The 23,689-nt window shown below is 43.1% G+C and overlaps 1 protein-coding gene across 4 annotated transcripts in view; it reads left to right on the plus strand.

Annotated features, from left to right (window-relative positions):
• Window positions 1-23,689, plus strand: part of ADAM23 (ADAM metallopeptidase domain 23) — a 179,360-nt gene that overhangs the window by 78,982 nt on the left and 76,689 nt on the right. For all 4 annotated transcript variants that reach the window (XM_075934339.2, XM_075934341.2, XM_075934344.2 and 1 more), the window contains exons 10-14: window positions 4,650-4,721; window positions 12,291-12,457; window positions 17,252-17,336; window positions 18,336-18,426; window positions 20,199-20,247. In XM_075934339.2, coding sequence (XP_075790454.1) covers window positions 4,650-4,721; window positions 12,291-12,457; window positions 17,252-17,336; window positions 18,336-18,426; window positions 20,199-20,247 — 464 coding nt within the window. The remainder of the gene's footprint in view (window positions 1-4,649; window positions 4,722-12,290; window positions 12,458-17,251; window positions 17,337-18,335; window positions 18,427-20,198; window positions 20,248-23,689) is intronic.

Raw genomic sequence — 23,689 nt, forward strand, 5'->3', positions numbered from 1 at the left:
ACTCTTCTTATCATTCACAGAGCGATCCAAGGGTCAATCCATCTTGCACCCACACACTATTTACAAGACACAACCACTAGATACCACCACTACTCATTCTACTAGAGTGGTTGCCTCCACAACAGCCTTCCTCAAAAACATGCCTTTAGAGGACATTTGCAAGGCAGCCACTTGTTATCTGACCACGCCTTCACCAAACACTAAGCTCTTACCTCCACGATCACTCCATCTGGGGTGCTTGGACAAACAGTACTATTCTCAATCTCAGGGGCAGGGCTGCCATCATGATACAAACTCTGCTCTGTAGTCCCCCAGAGTGGAGCACCCACAGGGACATCACTCAAGGAAGAAAAGAGAGTTACTCACCCTGTGCAGTAATGGAGGTTCTTCAAGATGTGTGTCCCCATGGGTGCTCCACTACCCTCCTTCCTTCCCCTGCTTTGGAGCTTCTTCCAGGGCTAGAGCTAGGGTAGAGAAGGAATGGAGGGGCCGTGCTGCGCACATGCCTAACTGACACCAGCGGCACGAGGAGACATCTCGGCACTGCTGGAAAAATCTCCGGTCGCCAGTGTGAGGACACAGCAGCAGCAGAGTGACGCACCGCGGGGACACACCTCTAACGAACCCCTGTTACTACACAGGGTGAGAACTCTCTTTTCCTCTGACTACTACCAGAGTATGCATTCATTTCCTGGGGCAAATGGTGGCTATTAACACGTGGATTCTTAAGGGAGCCAGTCATAATGGTCTATAGTGTGTTTTGGTGAACTGTAGCAGAGGGGGGGAGCTAGTACCCCAACTTTCAGTGACTCACAAACAGGTAATTCCATTTTTGACATAAAGTCAGATGAGGCTACTTGTAAGTATTCACCAATGTGAATAAGAGTTGTACTATTCTGAGCTTCTAAGCATATATTTGAGTTTTTGCTTACCAGCAGAGGGCAGATTTCTCCTGCAATAAGATTGTACGCAGAAAAAATCCTCTTTTTATGCAGTGTTTGAGACATTCAATTTTATCATGTATTGATAACCGGTTAATGTTTCAACTTTTCATATTTTTTAAAGTTTCTGTCATTATAACAGTGAAAGTCCAAGTACATGCATTATTTCTGTTCCTTATTTTTGGACAATTATATTAATCTTATTTTCTATTTTTGGAACTTCTCTGGTATCTTGTAATGTACTCTCAGTATAGCTCTCTCTGTATTCAAATATTTTAAAGAACAATGGAACACAAGAATATTGTTTTCACTACTCACTTCTAAAAAAATCTTTCAACTTGTTAAGGATAGCATATATTTTTGTACCAAAGGGTTCCTCAAGAAAAACTTTAAAATCTACTTTAATGGTGATGGTGTATGCCATTTAAGGCCCATTTTGATGCTGCATGTGGTAATTTGGCAAATGAACAATTACATAGGTAGGGTCCCCTGCCAATGCTATGTGGTGTGGGAAGTGGGGATCCCACCAAGGCTGTGCATAGGTCACTGCAGAAGGTGGTGTTCAGGTAGGCCACAGGAGGGGGGTCGGTCCATGGGATCAGTGATTACACAAATCAAATGGTTTATCACCCAGTGCAAATTAATTGATTGGGCTGCAGCTATTTCAGTGAAAGCTGATAGGGTAAAATCCACCACCTCTATGTATTTCATCTTTATGAAGCTGAATGACTTGTGTAAGGCAAAAATAGCATCAGTCTAAATGAAAAGAAAAATTGATCTGCAGTTTAACAATATAATGTAGTATAACATCTTTGAGAGATTATTTGTCATTTTCAGTTTGACAGGTAAAATGATTGGTTGTCCAGATGAAAATTATAAATAGTTGTAATTTTTAAATTTCCTTCTGTAAGGATCTCCATGCTATCTGCTGTAGTCCAGGGAGATTTTGTTTTACTCACCCTGATTCAGGATGGTTTTTAAGCATGAGTCTAGCTTTAAGCATGTGAATACTTACTCGGTTGCTTAGAGTTTGGCACATGAACCCTCTTGCCTCAGTCTCACATCAAGTCTTTAGAACAGGGGTGGGGAACCTTTTTGGATTGGGGGCTACTGACCCACAGAAAAATCAGTCAGGTGGGGGGCAGCGGGGACTGGAGTGCCAGCATGGGCTTCCCAATGCTGGGGGTGGGGGGAAGAACCTTGAGCCCCAGAGGCCAGATCCAAGCAAGCTGGGGACTGCATCTGGCTCCTGGACCTTAGGTTCCACACCCCTGTTTTAGAATAAGGGTTGATAAGATATTTTGTGGAACTGGATTAGACAACTAGTGGGGAGGGATACAAATGGGGCACCAGCCAAAAGTGGCCACATGCCTTCCCCACGTGACTCCTTCCCTCCCCTGCTCGGAGCCCCCATACTCACCCCATTCTGTCCCTTTTCCATTCCATGTTACCTGGGGTGTAGGTATGCCCTGCTGTACTGCAATGGGCAGCAAGCAGCATCTCACACAGTGTGGCTAGAGGCTGCCTGGGAGACTGCAGTCACCCCACTCCCTGTTTTCCCCATCCCAGCAAGTTACCTAGTGCAGGGGTGTCTCCTCCTGCTGTGCTGCACCAAGGAGGGCTGCATCCCTTCCCAGTAGCATGACTGGAGGCTGCCTGGGAGACTTCAGCAGCTGGGCAGTGTGGATGGAAGAAGCGAGGCTCTGGCCCTGCTTATACCCCTTCAGCTCTGCCCTGGTTGGCTGCTGACCCCAAATACTATGGAGAAGGGGGTAAGGGGTCAGTAGCAGTGTTCCCTCTCAGCTGCCTGGCAGCACAGCTTCACAGGTGATTAATCAGCCCCATCCAGTCAGAGGCTCAGGGCTCCATGCATGGAGCTGACTGACTGGGCGGGGCTGATTAATCACCTGTTAAGCTGTGCTGCTACTTGGCTGAAAGGGGAACACTGCTACTGACCCCTTGCCACCTCCTCCACAGCATTTGGGGAGGGTCATGTGACTCTTTGAACCCCTCCCCCTTATCACACTTTTTCATGGAAAAGTTTAAGCTGTCATCAGTTATTGCAGATTTTGAGTTCACTGCCCATGACATTTTGAAGGCGTACATTTTCCTCTTTGCAGATTATATTGTGAAATATAATTGTAATTTAACAATTTTGTTTGACATCTTTGGCAAGTTTGACTTGTTGGCAGAAGGAATTGAAAAACCAATATACAGAAAGTCCTGCACGCATTTATTATAATCTATAAAAAAAACTTCAGAAGCAGTTAAGGTTACTACTCATGCACCATATATCCATGAAAGAAAGAAAGAAAATAAAGTTGATCCATTTAACAATACATATTCTCTATTTCTTCATCATCAAACTCTCACTCACCATTATCTTAACACAGACTAGGCATGGCAAGCTTAACTGTTCCCTTTTTTCATACTTCTGTGCACATCTGACCCCAGTATTTGTGAATGTTTAGTGCTTTAGGCCTGGTCTACACTAGGACTTTACATCGATTTTAGTCGCATATGGTCAATTTCCTAAATGATGCATCCACTCTGCTAAGCCTGTCACATCAACCTTAAGAGCTGCTGTAATCGATTTAAGTACTTCTGCTTTCCATGTGAGGAGTCACTCCATTCCTGACCTTGCACGGTAGAAGTTAAGGGAGTGTAGATGCCAGAAATTCCACACTATTGGCACACAGGGTCCTCCCGCAGACCCCTGCGCTAACTGCTTGTGCCTCTACTGCACTCCCACTGACCTAAAAAAATCCCAGGAACAGTAGAATGGCCTGTCCCATCTGGCCAGAGCTGCAAGCCTGTTCAGAGCAAGCAGCACACCGAGGCACATATGGAAATGACTCCCAGCAATCCTTTGAACACTGAGACAACTTTGAAGATTTCTGCTCCCACGGGATCCAGTTCCCAGGGGCACAGAAGAGTGTTGGTGTGGAGTGTCCAGGGAATCTTGGACTTTGAGGTGTGGAGCGATGAAGCCATTCTCACCCAGCTCCGAACCAGCAAGAAGAATGCCAAGATTTACAGCAGGATTGCAAGCTGCCTGGGGCTAAAGCCTATTCCAGGGACACTCGGCGATGCAGAGTAAAAATCAAGGAGCTGCACCGGTCTTACTATAATGTGAAGCAGGAGAGCAGACGGTCTGGTGTAGCACCTCACATCTACTGCTTCTATGACCAGCTAGACACTATCCTGGGGGTCCCAGACAGCTTCCCTAGTGTGGTCATGGAGTCAGGCCAAGTCACACCTGGCATCAGCCTGGAGGAGTGGGGAGTGGAAGAGGAGGAGGAGACTAGCCAACCAGCAATCCCTGAGAGCCAGAAGCTTGTCATGATGCTGGAGCCAGTCCCCGCCCTCCCAGGACATCTCCCAGTCCAGCATAGAAAAAGTCCTGTTAGCCCTAATTATGTCTTTTGAAAAATTTGACTATTTAAACTGTTAAAAGATATGTAAGAGGCTCTTTTATGGCTGAATAGTTTTACTAAATGATTTACATGTGTATATGATAAATGTTTTTGAGCCTGGCACAGCTTTCATTTAGTTCCATAGAAACATAGACATTTGGAGGCATGCTGTGATCCAGAAAGACTATTTGTGGGAGTTCTCACTTAGCATGTGTTGAGATTATTCATAAACAAATAATGTATCTCCAGTAATTATTGAAGTTCTAATTTCTTTTTAATTTTTTTCTTTTAGTTCAAAAAACATCGTTCTTCCCATGTTTATACAAACAACTTTGCAAAGTCCGTGGTTAACCTTGTAGATGCCGTAAGTATCTGAAAACTATCTCACTGAGTTAATTATTTTAAGTCATTATATGGAAAGTTGACTTTACAGACATTAGGATGAAATAAATGCACTCAGCTCCTGTTAAATAGTTGAAAAATAATTTTACAGTTTCTATGCAGAGGACTGATTCAGGCTGTTATGTAGAAAGATTCCTATCCATAAGAAACCACAGATTTATTTATTTTTTTGTTTTCTCAAAGCTTCCACAGATTTGCTCTCTGGAGTGTGAAGGAGCTTTCCACATGAGTTGCTGATTTTTGTGTGTGTTTATATATATATTGTGGCAAAGCCCCAGCTATTCCCCATGGGTCTTGCACTACTGGTGGTTAGTGTTAGCCTCAGAGCCGTGCTGTGGCCCTCCACACAGACTCTTTCTCTTTACTGAAGACAGGAGCCACGGCCTACTGAGCCATACTCATCACAGGCTAGTTTGGGGTAAAATTCCATCTGGAATCCTGATCTCCCTTCTCAAGGCACATTTTGAGATGTCATGGGGAGGTTGGGGGGAACAGACAGGGTTACTACTACTCTCAATCTAGTATCTTTTTCCTGGGCCACTTCCCCAAACAATCCTTCCTAGTACCTACTAGTACTTCCCCTTTAGTACTTGCTTATCAGTTCTCAGCTCATACCCACAAAGCTCCTCCACACAGCACTTCCTGTCCTTTGCTCTTTTCCTTCTTCCTCCCTTCCTTGTCTATGGGGAGACCTTTTAAAGCAGCACCACAGGCCTTAATTGGCTGCAGGTGTCTAAATAGCCTGTGGCTTCTAGCAAGTTCTAACTGACCCCAGGTGTCTGCCTCATTATGCTGGAATTAGGCTTGGTCTTTTTTTTACTCAGGAAAGAGAAAACTGTTTACTCAAGTGCCAGCATGTATTCCCTCCACCAGTGGAGGCAGATGGCTGGTCTTGGTCTGTCATGAGTTGTGTGAGGATGTGTTGCAGGATAGCTTGACAGCACAAACACCATCAGATACCAGGTGTGTACCCTGCAGATACAGAGGTGACGGATAAGGAAAATCACTGAGAGTCAGAAAGATTGGGGGAGGTAAACACCTGCTAAGGAGACAGAGACTTAGTTGAAAGGTTTAGCTTGGTTGCCTTACTGCCTACAGAGGCCACCTGAGTCTGAGAGAGTTCCTCCTCTCAATTTTCCCCACAGGCTGATGATGAGTGGCTAAATTAGACTGAGGTAAAGGGACCAGATTTAGAATTGTAATGAGCCATTCAAGTGAGCATCTAGGGCCAGAAGTTGCCATTTTTTCCCCAAGAGAGGAAGAAAAATATCAAACTACTGCTACCCAGAAGCGCAGGACTCATGGTGGGTATAGGAGCTTTGTCACAATATGCATATGATAGGAAGTGAACTGGTTTTGTATGAAACATAGTCTATAAACTGAAACCAAGATTGGAGAGATAAAAATATGATTTCTCTTTCTCAGTTTGTATATATTATGACAAAGTTCCAACTGGGGCATCTGGCATTGGCCACTGTTGGAAGACAGGATATTGGGCTAGATGGACCTTTGGTCTAACGGAGTATGGCCGTTCTTATGTTCTCAATTTAGGCACCATTTCTAGGGCATCCACTTGCTGTTTGTTGAGCTACTTTCACCATTGGCCAGCATGAGGAACAGAGGGAAACCAAATCCTATAGTCTCAGTGAACCCTCCAAATGATACAGAGCTGAATAATCCCCTTTTTCCCCAGCCAGACTTTTCGCTGAGTGGAAATGGGGAGTTGGTAATGAGGGGAACTTGTCCCCCTCCCCACACTCTACGTTCTAGCCTAAGGCCTGGTAAAAATAGTTTTCTGTAACACACCTTTCCCAGCACTTCCCTTATCACAGGCTCTTCCTCCTGGTACCCACTTGTGCTTGCTCCTCCTAGGTCCTCCACAGCTCTCTCTGGGTATGTCTAGACTACATGGCTCTGTCGCCAGAGCCATGTAGATTAGTTTACTAGACATACCCAAATGAAGCGGCAATTTAAATAATCGCCACTTCATTTAAATTAAAATGTCTGCTGCGCCGTGCCGATCAGCTGTTTGGCGGCACAGCGCTGTAGTCTGGACGCTCTGCGGTCGACATCAAAGGCATTTGTCAACCTCCCCGGTATGCCTCGTGGGATGATTATTTAAATCGCTGCTTCATTTGGGTATGTCTAGTAAACTAATCTACATGACTCTGGTGACAGAGCCATGTAGTCTAGACATACCCTCTGTCTCCTCAACTCCTCACATACCAAACTACCTGCAGTGGTGCTCTTTTTAACTAATATCAACTGGTTCTTAATTGGCTCCAGGTGTTCCAACTAGCCTTGCCTCACTTGACTCTGGAAGCCCACTTAATTGGCTCCAGGTGCTTAATTGCCCTGATTGATTCTGGCAAGTTCCAGCTAGTTCTCGGCTAGCTCTTATTAGCTCTTATTAATCCTTGGGAATAGAGATTTCCTAACCTAAGGCTAATATACTTCCCTTCCATCATTCTACCTCACACGACCCACTGAGGATATCAGCTGGAGCATCCTCCATGGCACTATGAGCACGGGCATGTACTTGATACAGTTTCTCCTTTCCCTGATGCTTGCCTCTTTTGCGGTGTGAGGGAGACCTTGGCACACATCTACCTTGAGTGCACCACATTACAGCTGCTTTTTCAGCTCCTCCAGAACCTCTTGTTGAGGTTCTGGCTGCACTTTTCACCTCACTTACTGATTTTGCACGCCACATCCATTGCCCTACAAAGTCGCAGGACCTCCTCATCAACTTCCTCCTGGCTATGGCCAAAGTAGCCATTTGTAAGACCAGGGAGAAAAAGTTGGTTGAGGAAGGAGCCTGCAACTGTGGGATCTATTTCATTTTCTCTCTCTGCTCACACATCTGGGCAGTGTCCACTGGCTTCCTTGATGCTTTCAAGGAGCAGTGGGTGCTGTTCAGGGCTCTCTGCTCGGTATCCCCATCCAGTTCTTTTGTTCTGGCTCTTTGACCTTCACACCCTATTTTTATTTTCATTTTGTCCCTCATAATCAGTTGGAGTCAAGGGTTCGGTGGATCCTTCCTGTAGGCTGGAAGAGAGTCATAGAATCATAGAACTGGAAGAGACCTCAAGAGGTCATCAAGTCCAGCCCCTTGCCCAAGGCAGGACCAATCCCAACTAAATCAAACCGGCCAGAGCTTCGTCAAGCCGAGACTTAAAAACCTCTAGGGATGGAGATTCCACCAATTCCTTAGGTAACCCATTCCAGTGCTTCACCACTCTTCTAATCAAATAGTTTTTCCTAATATCCAACCTGGACCTCTCTCACTACAGCTTGAGACCATTGTTCCTTGTCCTGCCATCTCTCACTACTGAGAACAGCCTTTCTCCATCCCCTTTGGAATCTCCCTTCAGGAAGTTGAAGGCTGCTGTCAAATCCCCTCTCGCTCTTCGCTTCTGCAGACTAAACAGACCCAAGTCCCTCAGCCTCTCCTCATAGGTCATATGCTTCAGCCCCATAATCATTTTGGTTGCCCTCTGCTGGACCCTCTCCAATGCGTCCACATCCTTCCTGTAATTGGGGGCCCAGAACTGGACACAATACTCCAGATGTTGCCTCACCAGAGCCGAATAAAGGGGAATAATCACTTCTCTGGATCTGCTGGCAATGCTCCTCTTAATGCAACCTAATATGCCATTAGCCTTCTTGGCTACAAGGGCACACTGTTGACTCATATCAAGCTTCTCATCCACTGTAACCCCCAGGTCCTTTTCTGCAGAACTACTACTTAACTGGTTGGTCCCCACCTTGTAACTATGCTTGGGATTCTTCCGTCCCAAGTGCAGGACTCTGCACTTGTCCTTGTTGAACCTCATCAGATTTCTTGTGGCCCAATCCTCCAATTTGTCTAGGTCACTCTGGACCCTATCTCTGCCCTTAAGTTTATCTACCTCTCCCCCCAGCTTAGTATTATCCGCAAACTTACTGAGGGTGCAATCCATCCCCTCATCCAGGTCATTAATAAAGATGTTGAACAAAACCGGTCCTAGAACCTGTCCTTGGGGCACTCCGCTAGAAACTGACTGCCAACCTGACATCAAGCCGTTGATCACTACCTGCTGGGCCCAGCCTTCTAGCCATCTTTCTATCCATCTTACCGTCCATTTATCCAATCCACATTTCCTTAACTTGCTGGCAAGAATATTGTGGGAGACCGTATCAAACGCCTTGCTAAAGTCAAGGTATATAACATCTACTGACTTTCCCATGTCCACTGAGCCAGTTACCTCATCATAGAAGCTAATCAGATTGGTTAGGCATGACTTGCCCTTTGTGAATCCATGCTGACTATTCCTAATCACTTTCCTCTCATCCAAGTGCCTCAAAATAGCCTATTCCACTTATGGCCAAGCACCTCCATTGCAGCTACGGGCGACCTCTACAGCCTACATACACAGCATCCTGCTCATGGACATGTGCACATCAGCAACGTGGCCCTCCTCTCACATGTTCCCTAGACATTATGCTCTGGACAGCCACCCCTCCTGCGGTACCCACTTTGGACACACTGTCCTAACTGCTGTGCACAATAATAACCAACCGAAGCACCTGCCTCCATCACAGGTACTGCTTCTTAGTCACCTAAGGTGGAGCACCCACAGGGACACTTCTCGAAGAAGAAGAGAGGATTACTCACCTTGTGCAGTAACAGAGGTTCTTCGAGATGATTGTCCGTGGGTGCTCCACCACCTGCCCTTCCTCCTCTCTGCTTTGGACTTGCTGGTTTCTTCTTTCAGGGTAGAGAAGGAACTGAGGGGACAGTTGGCTGCACAGGCATCGTAGCAGCACCATACCAGATGGGAGGAGAAGGGGAGCCTACCCACTCCTCTAGGTTCCAGCCCAGGGACCCTAAGGCAGTACCAACTGGCAATGTTTCCTCCACTCCCAGTCTTGCAGCCTCTCCCTGGGCTACTTCCCCAAATGACCCCTCTAGTACCATATCCCTAGTCCCTGAGCAATCTTTCCTTTTCCTCCACAGCACCTATCACACTCCCAGTCCTTTGTTCTCTCAGTGTAACTCCTCACTCTCAGTCCTTGGCCTTTCTCTGCCTTTCCTGAGAAGTCTTATAAGAACTAGGGGTTAGCAAATGAAATTAATAGGCAGAAGGAAGTTTTTCTTCACTCAGCGCAGTCAACCAATGGAACTATTTGCCAGAGGACATGGTAAAGACCAGAACTTTAACAGGGTTGAAAAAAGAACTAGATAAATTCATGTTGGTTAGGTTCATCTATAGCTAGTAGCCAGGATGGATAGGAATGGTGTCCCTAGCTTCTGTTTGTTAGAGGCTGCATATGGATGTCAGGCATGGGATCACTTGATGAATACCTGTTCTGTTCACTCCCTTTGGGGCATCTGGCATTGGCCACTGTTGGAAGACAGGATACTGGGCTAGATTGACCTTTGATCTGACCCAGTACGGCCGTTCTTATGTTTTTATGTTCTTATGTTCTTTAGTTTATTAACTATGAAAGATACATTTTAAGTGATTAAACTAATAAACAAACAAAAATGCTAACTAAGCTTAACGTATTGGAAGGATAGGATTAAAATTAACAGTCCCTCACCCTAACTGGTACAAGCAGTCTTGCAGATTCTTAAGGCACAAGCTGCACTTGCTTTGCAGTTTGGGATCCCTGTTCCTGTTTCAAGTTCTTTTGTTTTGGAGCTTCTCGTAGGTGTTCAGTTGTGGGACAGTGAAGAACAGCCAATGATGTCATTTCCCTGCCTCTTAAAGCTTCTTCAAATGCCAGCAACCCTTTTTTTCAAACTTGGTTCCCAGACCATTTTGGGGTAAAATACTGGGGTCCAGAGCCGTGTGGTGGTGTTAGATGTCCTTGCAGAGTCATAGCAGCCATTACTTTTTGTCTGGAGCATTTTCAGGAAGGCTCAGCTCTTCCATAGCCCATTGTCTTGGATGAAGAACCATTAGCACTGTTTGGCTTCTCCATTGTTGCAACTATGGCTGTTCTCTAGAGTAAGCCCATTTGAAATATAGATCCATAGTCAATATTTTTAATTTCAGATACAAAAATCATACATGCATACAAATAGGATAATCATGCAAATCATAACTTTTCCACTGACACTTGACCTATCTTGTACAAAATATATAATTATGCCATAATTAAAACAGAATTATACAACTAGGAAGAATATGGGATGCAGTACAGTGCAAAAGAAGAAATGTGCAGAAAAATTATTGCAATTTCAACTCTGTTATAAATTTGTTGTGTATGCCAGAACTGTGAGAAAATGAATTTGTTACAAATCAGCACTTCATGATGTAGCAGAGCTAGTGTACTCCAATATTGACTATGTAGTATGGTTAGTTGAAGTATCTTGTTTCTGTGCTATCTAATATAACACATCTAAGCTTGCTTAGGGTACAGCTGAGCAACAGCTGAGAGGTGTAATTCCTAGTTCAGCTAGATGTACATGCACTAGCTCCACTTGAGCTAGCCTACTAAAAGAAGCCGTGTAACTGTGGCTAATGAGTGGCGTGTTAGACCAATTGCCTGAATACAGTTCAGTCTGACACCCTGAGTATATACTTGGGCATTTAGCTTATGCCTCCTCCACCCGTGCCACTATGTCCACACTGTTTTTTTAGGCATTTGTCTTGAGTGCATGTTATGTAGATGTATCTCTGGTAGATATTTGTCCCCAAATTCTTAAATTATAGATAACTATGCAGTCCTTACAGGTGGGCTGACTATTGCACTAGGTGTCAATGTTCATGAATTTAATGTAATTCCAAGAGCATATATGTGCTGTCTGAATTACAGGCAAAAAGTCTGTTTTACATTTGTTTAAATAATTTTAACAAATGATATTACTCTCAAAAGAGGATAACAAAGATGCTACTTGATTTATTTGAGTATAAAAAGAGGTTTCTATAAACAAAGGTTGGAAAGAGGCATTTCTTTATTATATAGATATTAGTTTCCTGAGGGCTGTAAGTTTGGGAGTTGGTGTGGAATAAGTAGGAATAAGGGATCTTCCGGAAAAGGGCTTATTTTCCAGAGAATCGCGCCTACACTGGCGCTTTTCTCTGGCAAAAACCCCGAGCCGGAAAAAAGCGGCAGCCATGTAAATGCAAATGCCGCGGGGGATATGTAAATCCCCCGCGGATTTGCAATTCCGAAGTGTCTCATTGGCATCCCTTTTCCGGAAAGGGATGCCAATGTAGACAGAGCCTTAGTGTATCTTGAGGAAATTTCTATGGGGAAATGTAGATATTCCTATGTAGTGACTGGTTACTCAAATGAGAAACACTAAAGGGGAAAAGGAGGTCAGTACTGAAATGTAGAAAATTGATTTTGTTCTTTAGAATAGTAAATTTAATAAAATAAGATTAGCAGATTATAGATTTTTAGGCATATCAGCTAACTATTTCCCCATGTTTCCCTCTTTCTTTATCCTCCTTGTCCTTCCACTGACTCTGACTGGCTAATTGTGCATGTCTGACCCAGTGTTCTACTCCTGTGCCTGTCCTGTCTCTGCCCCCAGATATACAAGGAACAGCTGAATACCAGGGTGGTTTTGGTTGCTGTGGAAACCTGGACAGACAGAGATCGTATTAACATTCGCCCTGACCCTCTGCAGATGCTTCATGACTTCTCCAAATATCGACAGTACTACATCAAACAGCATACTGATGCTGTACATCTGCTCTCGTATGTACTATTAGATCATGATTTAATCTATTAGTTTTATACCTATGTAGGAAGTCTGCTTGCCTAGTAGCCTACATCTCTCTCTTCTTCTCTACCTGAATGTCAACCAACCTTTGCCTATATTTGCCAGTTTCTGGTATTTTAATCTAGCAGCAATCCCGTCTACAGAGTTCAACAAGGTATATTATGGGTATACCAATGTGTATTATGAAATACAACTGGTATTCACTTATTAATAGAGCCCACATATTTACCTTTGTATGTTCTAGCTATCTTTCATGAGATCTGATTAGATTTGATAGTTCTCTGTTTTAAAAAAATAGCTTGCATATACAGCTTATTTATCAAGGAACATAGCCCAGTAGTCTCCTGAATGTTTTTCTATTGATTACCTTGTGATAGTTTTTATTTACTATATTAGATCCTCTTGCATAGATATTTCCATGGTGAGGCAGTAGACCCTAAAGCCATGGCTAGTTCACTGTAGCAGTAGCCATTTTTGTGGCTACTGCTTCAGAACTGGTTGGACACCACAGCCTTAAAGACATTCTTGAGATTCCAAGATGGTGCTGATATACTCCTATGGCTGAAATCAGTGCAGCTACAGGATTGAGTAAACATGGCTATTAGCATGCCCTTGAGGTTTTTGGACATGTCACCCAGCTCTACAGTTTACCATCAAACTAACAATGAGTAGCAAGATATGGCAGAACTGAGGGTGTATTCTACAGGAATATTCCATTGGCATATTTTACTCAGCTCTGTGGCTGCACTGCAATTAGTTAAAGGAACTCTTGCAGTTGTACATGCTTAAACCAGAAATGAATTTGACCTTTGAGGCTATACATTCTGGGGCAAATCCTACCTGCATGTCTGTGGGAATAGAAGAGAGGCTTCTGGCAACACAAACAGTGTTTTTGCTGCATGTAGTTGGGGGAAAAAAAGTAGGCCTGGGAGAGGGGCACATAGGGCATAGCTAGACTACGCGGAATGGTCAGAAGCGGATATGCAAATTCTACGGGACTTTGCATATCTTTTTCCGATCTCACTTCCGAAAGCCGAGCTTTTGAAAGTGAAACTAATTAAGATGCGGCTTTTTTGGCGAACCGCCCCCTTCATCGAAGAGCCGCTCTTCCTCAAAAAAGGAGGTTTACGTGGCTTTTCGACAAAGGGGGTTTGCCAAAAAAGCCGCATCTTAATTACTTTCACTTTCAAAAGCTCGGCTTTTGAAAGTGCGATCGAAAGAAGATATGCACATTTCTTTCGACCTTTCCCTGTAGTCTAGATGAGCTCCTAGGGTTGCACATCCATTGTGCAGTTCAGTCCCAGCATTGGCAGGGGCTCTCTGGTATGAGTGTGTAGGGGATCTGTCCATACACACATCCTCAGTTGTAGTCTCACCTGTGGAAGGTGAATGCTAGGGATTTAGCAGGCCTGCTGTTGGGGGCAGGACGGAGGGAGAGGCAAATGGGACAGTTGCCCCGGGGCCTGGCAATTCAAAGGGGCTCAGGGTTCCTGGCCACTGCTGCTCTACTGCAACAGTGACGGCCACCTGGAGCCCACGGACCTTTAAATTGCTGCTGAAGTGCTGTGTGCTCCAGGCAGCTCTGAAGGCTGGTCGGGGAAGGGAAGAAGTTGGCGATGTGCTCTGGGTGGCTCTGAGAGCTGGCAGAGAGGGGCAGCAAAGAGCTCTTGCTGTATTGGCTCCTCCCCTTTTGCCCCAGGTCCCACCTCTTCCAGGAGCTTGGAGATAGTCCCCCCCCTCACCTGTCTAGGGGCCCATGGAAACTGTTTAGAAGCTACTCCAACCAGCCGTATCTAGTGGGGCGTTTTTTAATGCCTCTTTACAGTCTGGACAGGGATGGTGTGAATTCCATCTCCTTAGCATCCAGCCAAGATAATTGGTCTGATTAGTGGTGTTTAGATTTATGCTCTTTATGTTTAAATTTTACATTAACAGTAGGAACAATTACATTTTTTGCAAGTATGGACATAGATATAGCCAAATGCTTTTAAGCACTTCCTTGCCCACAACTCTGGTATACTTCACTTCTGTGCAGAGGAGGGTTATTTCCTTTACTCTGTTAGGGCCTAGTCCTGGAACATTGCACATCCTATCTTCATTGTTTTAAATGGGAATTAGGGTTGGTATCTTGGTAATATTTAAAAAAACAAACAAACAAACAAACAGATACTCCAGCAGGAGTGTTGGAACCTCCCCTGCTCTACCTGCTCCTGATACCCTGCCCCTCCCTTCCCCTTGAGGTCCCATTCTCATCCACTCCTTCCCCTTGGCTCCTCTTTCCCCCATCAACTCCCTTTGCCCTGTCACTCACTGCTTCCATATCACCACCAGGTCAGGAAGGACTTGCCTATGGAACCAGTGCCAGGAACTGCAGCTGCCTGATGCAGGCAGGAGACAGCCCCATCTAAGGGTACGTCTAGACTACATGCCTCTGTCGCCAGAGGCATGTAGATTAGGCTACCAGACATAGGAAAATGAAGGGGCGATTTAAATAATCGCCGCTTCATTTAAATTTACATGGCTGCCGCGCTGAGCCGACAAACAGCTGATCAGCTGTTTGTCGGCTCAGCGCGATAGTCTGGACGCGCGGGTGTCGACATCAAAGGTATTTGTCGACCACCCCAGGTAAACCTCATCCCAGGAGGCTTACCTGGGTGGTCGACAAGTATCTTTGATGTCGACACCCGCGTGTCCAGACTATCGTGCTGAGCCAACAAACAGCTGATCAGCTGTTTGTCAGCTCAGCGCGGCAGCCATGTAAATTTAAATGAAGCGGCGATTATTTAAATCGCCCCTTCATTTTCCTGTCTGGTAGACTAATCTACATGCCTCTGGCGACAGAGGCATGTAGTCTAGACGTACCCTAAGTAGGGGCTGGCACAGGTGATGTTCTGGTGCCTCCCTCATCTGTTGTCCACCACTACGAAACAGTGACTCTGGCTCCCTCCATCCATATTGGATACTGCTACAATGGAGCACCCACAGAGACAACACTCGAAGAAGAAAAGGGGTTACTCACTTTGTGTAGTAATGACTATTCTTCACCATGTGGCCCCCCCCGTAGGTGCTCCACGACCCTCCCTTCCTCCCTCTCCTCTGCTCAGAGTCTTATTACTTGGGTGTAGATGAGGAACTGAAAGGGTGGGCTTGAGCCACGTGAGCTACATGCTCGGGCGGGAGCTGCATGAGACGTTTCCTGCACATGCTCAGCTCAACAGGGGAAACTGCTTTGCAATGCTCTGATCTGCAGCTCCGGGTGACACAGTGGAGCACTCCCAGGGACACACATCTCAAAGAACAGTTGTTACTGCACAAAGTGAGGTACTCCCTTTTACTCATCTTTCAAAACTGTTCTTCGAGATGTGCTGTTCATGTCTATTCCAATACTCATACTTCTTCCCTTCTGTTGGGAGCAGCTGGCAAGAATGAACTGAGGAGCGGGTGGGTTGGCAGGGCCTGATATTGGGCACCATATTGTCACCATTCCATGGGACACCCAGGCCAACCCTTCGGGTAGTTGCTAGAGGAAAAATCTTCTGGCTACTGTGCACATGCGTGTGCACACACCTGAATGGAATGGACATAAACAACTGTTAGAAAAGGTGAGTAACCATTTTTCCTATGTGGTCATGAATTAAAGTCTCTTGAAATTGTAAAGTATGTATGTAAAAGAAAGTTGGGTTAGGAATTCTGGAAGACTGTCATCTTAATTTATTGACACTTGTGCAAATTATCTTTATAATATCCCTTAAAAGACAATTAAATGTGAAATATAGTAAAAGAAAACTAATGGTAGCTGTGTAATTGGAACTGAAAGATGAAGTTTCATAGAAGATAAAATAATAGCTGCAGTCAAGTGCACAGAAGATACTGAGGTTTTTCAGAATAATTTTTCTTTTAGGAGTCTGTTCAAGATCAGCTAGACCTAGTCTTAGTTGTGGCTTCTGATAAGATCTCAGCTTACGGTAATATGGCAGCAAGCAGTTTGATTTTTTTTTTAACTTTTGAAGTCATTAAGTAAGGTAACAGGATAATGAATCATGCCTAGGCCTTTAATACAGTGTTGTTGAGCATTAGCATTTTGCTTTGTTAAGGCATCAGGTATATAAAATCATACTGTATATTTTTGTACAGTTGATAATACTCCACAGAAATAATAGAGAATGTCTTTACATGGTACAGTATCATTTGTTATGCAGCAAAAAACTGATTACATGAGGAGGATGTAGGCCTGGAATACACCGACAGGAAAAGTACTAAATTCTATTCAGTTTTTAAAAAGGTTGAAATTAAATGACTCAAGGTAAAACAGTCAATTAGTATGTTGATTTTTAGTTTAAGAATATCACAGCAGAGATGTGCTAAACTGATTACATACATTTTACTGCAGAAATTTCTTCTTGATAACTTATAGTAAATTGTAACATTTTCACTATTTTTGCCTTTTCATGGATACAGCATCACTTTTTCTTTCAAGAACATGTGATATATTACACTTTGTGATTTTTTTTTTTTGTTTGCTGGTTGAAGGGTGGGACTTAATCTGCAAAATAAGCATCTCTTTTCATGTGTTCCATTTAAAAAGTGAATCATAGTTTCCATTGAGAATAAATGAATAGTTGTTAAATGAATACAAATATGCACAAAATGTATTGTTGTATGAGAATTTGAGCTTTCAGATGACTGACTAGTGGCCTATTGAAGTATATTGATTAAATTTCTCATTCAAATTCTTATGTATATTTCATTTAATTCTTTATTTTCTTAAGGAATGTGACATTCCACTACAAGAGGAGCAGCTTGAGTTACTTTGGAGGGGTTTGTTCCATGACCAGAGGAGTTGGAGTGAATGAGGTAACTTTTTCAATTACTATTTTTTAAATGTACAATTTCCTGTTTATGAACTCACCAACTTTTATATTTGGCATCTTTGTTTTATTCTATGACAATAGCGCCAAAAATGTAACAATACTGTAGACAATTCATTGTATTGACATGGCATTACCCAAAACCTTGCCCTCTATATATTGGGCCAAATTCTTCTCTTAGTCTAGGTCTACACTGTAAAGAAAAGCTGGAAAAAGATACGCAAAAGAACCGCTTTTCTTTTGAAAGATGCTTTTCCAAAATTTGTTCCATCTACACAGTGCCAAATTTCAGAAAAACCTCCTCTTTCAGCAAATCCCTTCTTCCTCATAGAATGAGGATTACAGGGATGGCGAAAGAACGCATCTGCTTTTTCGGAAATTGTTCCAAAAAAGTGGATGCATTCCTTGGACATGGCATAGCTTTTCCGGGATGTTTCCGGTATCCTGGAAAAGCTCTGCAGTCTAGACAGCCTTAGGTACGTCTAGACTACGTGCCTCTGTCGCCAGCTGTTTGTCGGCTCAGTGCGGCAGCCATGTAAATTTAAATGAAGCGGCGATTATTTAAATCGCCCCTTCATTTTCCTATGTCTGGTAGCCTAATCTACATGCCTCTGGCGACAGAGGCATGTAGTCTAGACGTACCCTAAGTTAGCCAGTGGAATTCCATTGACTATAGTGTGTTTTCACCAGCATAACTAGGAGGAGAATTTGGTCCTATATGTATATCATGCTAATGACTTTGTTTTCAAAAATTTCACTGTGAAAAGTACCAAATGGACCAATTGACTTCTTGGTAAAGGCAGGTACCAGCTCCTCTGGCCTTTGTTTCTTTGGTGTATGCATGCAAGTTACATACAGATTTGATAAAATTGACTATATATGTGGTATTGAATTAGTAGTAACCCAGAATAAAGTGTTGTAATATAATTTGCAGTAACTAACTTGGTGTACTATTTTTTAATGTTATCTTCTCCTCTAAAAACAGTATGCCCTTCCATTGGCTATGGCACAAGAATTATCACAAAGTTTGGCTCAGAACCTTGGAATACAGTGGGAGCCAGCAACCAGAAAACCAAGTATGTACTGTAATTGTGCATTGACTTTCTTCTGTCCTCCTTTGCTGTACGTACACAGTTTTTGTAATCTGTGTGGTTACATATATATGTACATTGACATAACTATAAATAACATATTGCAAATGATTTTGTTATATGCTGGAGAATTACAGTAAAAACCCAAACTTGAGTTTAGCCAAATAGATGCCAAATAAATCATAATCTGATTTTGCACGCAGTCTACAATCGTCATTCTCAGTGACTTGAATGACAGTATTGTCTCCATCAAGGAGTCAAATTCATAATTGATGTGTACAGTGGTGTGTCTTAGAACCTGTTATTCTAACTTAGATGCCTTCCCCTCTTATATTCAGATTCCCTTACCTAAACATTAAGTAGAATAGATGTAATTAAGTCACATGGAATTTGTGGGCAAAGGAGTCTACCTTAAATTCCAAGAAGCTGCAAAATATTGGATTATGTTAATTTATTTTAAATCTTTTTTACACCTGCTCCACAGCGGATATATTATCCTAATTTGCACAATATAGCACATGAGTAGAGTGTATGTAAGTACTTTTAGGGGAGTCTAAGAGTCTAATCCAAAGCCCATTGAAGTCAGTTGGATCTTTTCTTTTCACTTTAGTGGGTTTTGGATTTGTCCCTGATTATCTAACGTTCATCACTTTATGTATCTCTTCTCAATTTGACCAGGGAGTCTGAGATGAAGCCCCAATGTTAAGTAACTCACACATGCTTGTCCATCTTTCATCCATAGCAGTATTATGTGATCATGTTTAACTAGCAGTTACCATACCATGTATATGAGATACAGCATTATTTTGTTTGATTTAGAATAGGAAAAAACTGCTATTTCCAATATGGTTGTGATATAACTATTGATATATGTTGTGTGTTGGAAATGTCCTTCAGAAAGCAGCAGAATCTAATCAGAAATACCTTTCTTCACTTTGTTGGGGTGGGTTAGTAATAATCTTTTAAAAGGAAATATCAAGCAATTATATTCTTGTTTTAAGCATGTCTTTCAGAGAGTAGGCAAGTAAATTGAGTATAAACATTTTTGAAAATGGTAGTAGAAATGCAAGCATTAGTAGTATTAACCAGCAGATAGATGCAATAGCAGAATGATGGAAAAGTGTAAAGGTGTGAATAACATAACAATCCTACCAAATTACATGTGGTTATTTTGTGTTCTGAATACTGAATGTATCCAAAATACAGCATCTCTTTTTAACAGATTCTTGTCTGTATTATTCAATGTTTGTCTTACAGATTGTAAGACATTTTTACTTTGAATAACCTATTGCTCCTATGTTTTAAATTAACAAATGATTATTGTGTTGACTTAGATGATGTAACTAGTACAACTAGGGATGTAAAGGAGTAACCAGTTAACCAGCACCGGGCCAACTGGAGCAGCCCCTTGCCCATGGTGCACTGGGAGTGGAGGCTGCTTCAGCCTGGCTAGGCCCACTGCGCCCCACCACAAGCAGGTTAACCAGTTAAACATATAGTTTAACTGGTTATGATATAAAATGGGATTTTACATCCCTAGTACAAATCCCTTTTATTCAACCACTTTCTGTCCTCTGTGCAATTGAGATAAGTTAATTGATAGTTTGAGATGTTGTTAAAGCAGAGGGAACAAAATTTAGCTGTCTTACGCACCAGGACATTCCAGTTTTAGGGTTAGATTCTGTTACAATTAACAGCCATCTGACCACCATATGTAACTAATTTAAATCTTCTTTCTTTTGATTTTGTCTGAGAAGAATGTGACTGCACAGAATACTGGGGTGGCTGCATCATGGAAGAAACAGGGTATGCTGTAATAACTTATAACTGAGGGCTTTGGAGATGACATCAGAGTGCACATTGTGACATAAGTATTTATTAGTCATTATAAATCTGTTTCAGCACTGGTAAGATGAAAAGCCAGTACTTTAGCTGTGAAGACAAACATTTGTGCTGAATAAATCAAGCATAAAAATATTAAGGAACATAACATGGACTCATTACATGGATGTTTTGATATTAGCTTATATTTTTAGAGTGGGACTTTTAGCCCAGAGTTTCCCTGCTCAGTATCCCTATAAGAGAAGAGATACAAAATCTTTAGCTACCAGAAAAGACAGATATTCTGTCTAGTATGACAAAATGGAAGGGAACAAGGAGTAATCTGCAAAACCACATTTCACAGCTGAGATACTTTTACCCACATTTTCTGAAGAGGAAAAAATTTAAGAGAATTTGTACTGACTGTTTTGATATGTCCAATTTGTATTCTTAGTTTTCCAGACAATAATTAAAATTACCTTTATATATCTCTTTCATAACAAAAGGATGCCAACATGTATGTAAACATTTTAAACTGTATGTGCTGGATATAGAAACCAAAGAACCCGCTACTGAAGTGCAGTCACTTTTGTGATGGAACAAAATAAACATCATAGAATCATGGAATTCTAGAACTGGAAAGGACCTGGAAAGGTCATCAAGTCAAGTCATGAAGTTTAGTCCCCTGTCCTCACCACGGGACCAAGCACTATCTCATTCCTGATAGATGTTTATCTAACCTTCTCTTAAATATCTCCAATATCTTCCACAGCCCCCCTACACAATTTATTCCAGTGTTTAATCACCCTGACAGCTAGGAAGGTTTTCCTAATGTCCAACCTAAACCTCCCTTGCTGCAATTTAAGCCCATTGCTTCTTGTCTGATCATCAGAAGTCAAGGAGAATAATTTTTCTCCCTCCTCCTTGTAACACTCGTTTAGGTATTTGAAAACTGTTGTCATGTCCCTGAATACTGTTATCATATAAATATTTAACAGAACACAATAGTAATACACAATAGTTTAGGATAACTAGCAAGAAAAAAACTTTTCCAATTGAAGCTGTGGGGGGAAATGTAGGTAAGCAAAACATATAATTCAAACTGGAGTTTTGCCATGAAACTGTTGCTAATATCTATTCTACAATATGTTTTGTCTATTTAAATGCCAGGGGGCTAGAGCCAATCAGCCCTGTTCACTAATCAGATGCAGCTGAAAGTGTAATAGGCATTCCCTATAAAGAGTTGCAGGAAGCTGAGGGTTGGTTGAGAAAATGGCTAATTGAAGAGTGAGAAGCTGCAGTCCCCTGCACTAATTCCCACAGGGAAGGGAGACTCCAGATGTAGATGTGAAGTCCTGGGAGTTGTGGCTATTTTAAATAGAGGGGCAGGAGTTTCTACTCCCATTACTTTCTCACCACCAAGAAGTCAGGTGGAGACCTAATCTGGACTTTCACAGATTAAACCATCAACTACCAGCACTTCAAGATGGTGACCTTTGCCACAGTTATCCCTGCCTTGGTCAAAGGAGTTTTCCTGTCTACCCTTGACCTCCAGGACCCTTACTTTCTTATATCAATACACCCTTCACACAGGAAATTCCTACGCTTCACAATATGAGACAGACACTTCCAGTACAGATTGTTACCATTCGGACTCTCAACAACGCCAAGAGTGTTCTCAAAGGTGCTGGCGGTAGTGGCTGCACATCTACACAAGATGCACATCACCATTTTTCCCTACTTAGACAACTGTCTAGTGACAGGCCCTTCACAACAGCTCACATCGCAGGCAAATTAACAAGAACCCTCTTCGAAACATTCGGCCTCCAAATAAACATAGCAAAGTGCACAGTCACTCCAACTCAGACACGAGTTTATCGGGGCATACCTAGTTTGCACACAAGCCAGGGCCGGCCTCACTACTGACCCGCAGGTGGGCTACACTGAGGGACCTTATAACAACAGCCCAAAATAACCCAGTGACATCAGCACGTCTCTGCCTTCAAATCATGGGTCACGTGGCAGTGGCCACTTTCATAGTACCCCACGCTTGCTATGCATGAGGCCACTACAAGCGTGGCTGCATTCAACCTACCACCTGTGAATCCTCTCTATGACTAAGCAACTCCCCTTACCTACCAGAATAAAATCTTCTCTCACATGGTGGACCCAGCAGGGCAATGTATGTGTAGGCATCCTTTTACAATGCAGTCCCCTATCAGCCACAATTACTACAGCCACATCGCTTCTAGGCTGGGGAGCACACCTTGGCCACAGAGTAGTCCAGGGCCAATGGCCTCAGGATGAGTCCAGGTAACACATCAGCCTACTAGAACTAAGGGCAATATGAAAGGCATGCTTACATTTTCTCCCCCGATGCACAACAGAACAGTCCAAATTCTCACGGACTTACCACAATGTATCACATCAACAGATAAGGAGGAGCATGCTCCTACCAGCTATGCTGAGAAGCGGTCCTACTGTGGGAATGGTGCATCATGCACGACATACACCTAATTGCCACTTAGCTCCCGGGCAAGGACAACATACTTGCTGACACACTGAGCAGACAATTTCCACAGAATCACGAATGGGAACTAAACCGATCAATTTTGATTTCCACCAGTACACTCCTTACTTACACAGTGCAGGGGTCAGATAACACATCTGACAGTCCACATGCTACACCTTCAGGTGTGGATGCTTGTTAGCTAAACAATATGGAAAGGTCCTTTCCAGAGTCCGAACAGCTAATTTTGGCAAATTCCAGGAGATCTGCAACATAAGGACCCAATTCCAGCATGGGACTTGAACCTCATGCTAAAAGTTCTTATGGTCAAGCCATTCAAGTCCCTAGCCAAGTGTTCATTGTTACATCTATCCATGGCCTTCCTTGTTGCAATTATCTCTGCTAGATGTGTTGGGGAAATAGCAGCCTCCCATACACAATATTCCACAAGGACAAAAGTGGTACTGCAGACCCATCCAAAATTCCTCCCCAAAGTACTTACCTCATTCTTCTGCAATGAACCCACATACTTACCCGTCGTCTTCCCAAAGCTACATAACGACAATAGAGAGGCAACACTCCATAATTCGGATGTCCACAGGACACTTGCCTTTTACTTGCAGCACACAAAGCCATTTTGGAAATCACTGCAGCTGTTTGTTTCATCTGCGGAGGCATCACAAGGGTCACCTATATCAAAACAAAGAATGTCAAAATGGATATCTAGCTGCATCCACCTGCCATATATCGTAGCAGGGAGATAGCTACCACCCTGTAACAGGACCTACTCCATAAGGGCGATGGCAGCATCTACTGCATTCCTTCATGGTGTACCCACGGAATATATCTGCAAGGCCGCCACATGGGCGTCCACACCTTCATTCAGCATTATACAATCCAAACATTTGCAGATGCAGA

The sequence above is a fragment of the Pelodiscus sinensis genome, chromosome 7 (genome assembly GCF_052426305.1).
Source record: "Pelodiscus sinensis isolate ZL-2025 chromosome 7, ASM5242630v1, whole genome shotgun sequence".
Taxonomy (NCBI): Eukaryota; Metazoa; Chordata; order Testudines; family Trionychidae; genus Pelodiscus; species Pelodiscus sinensis.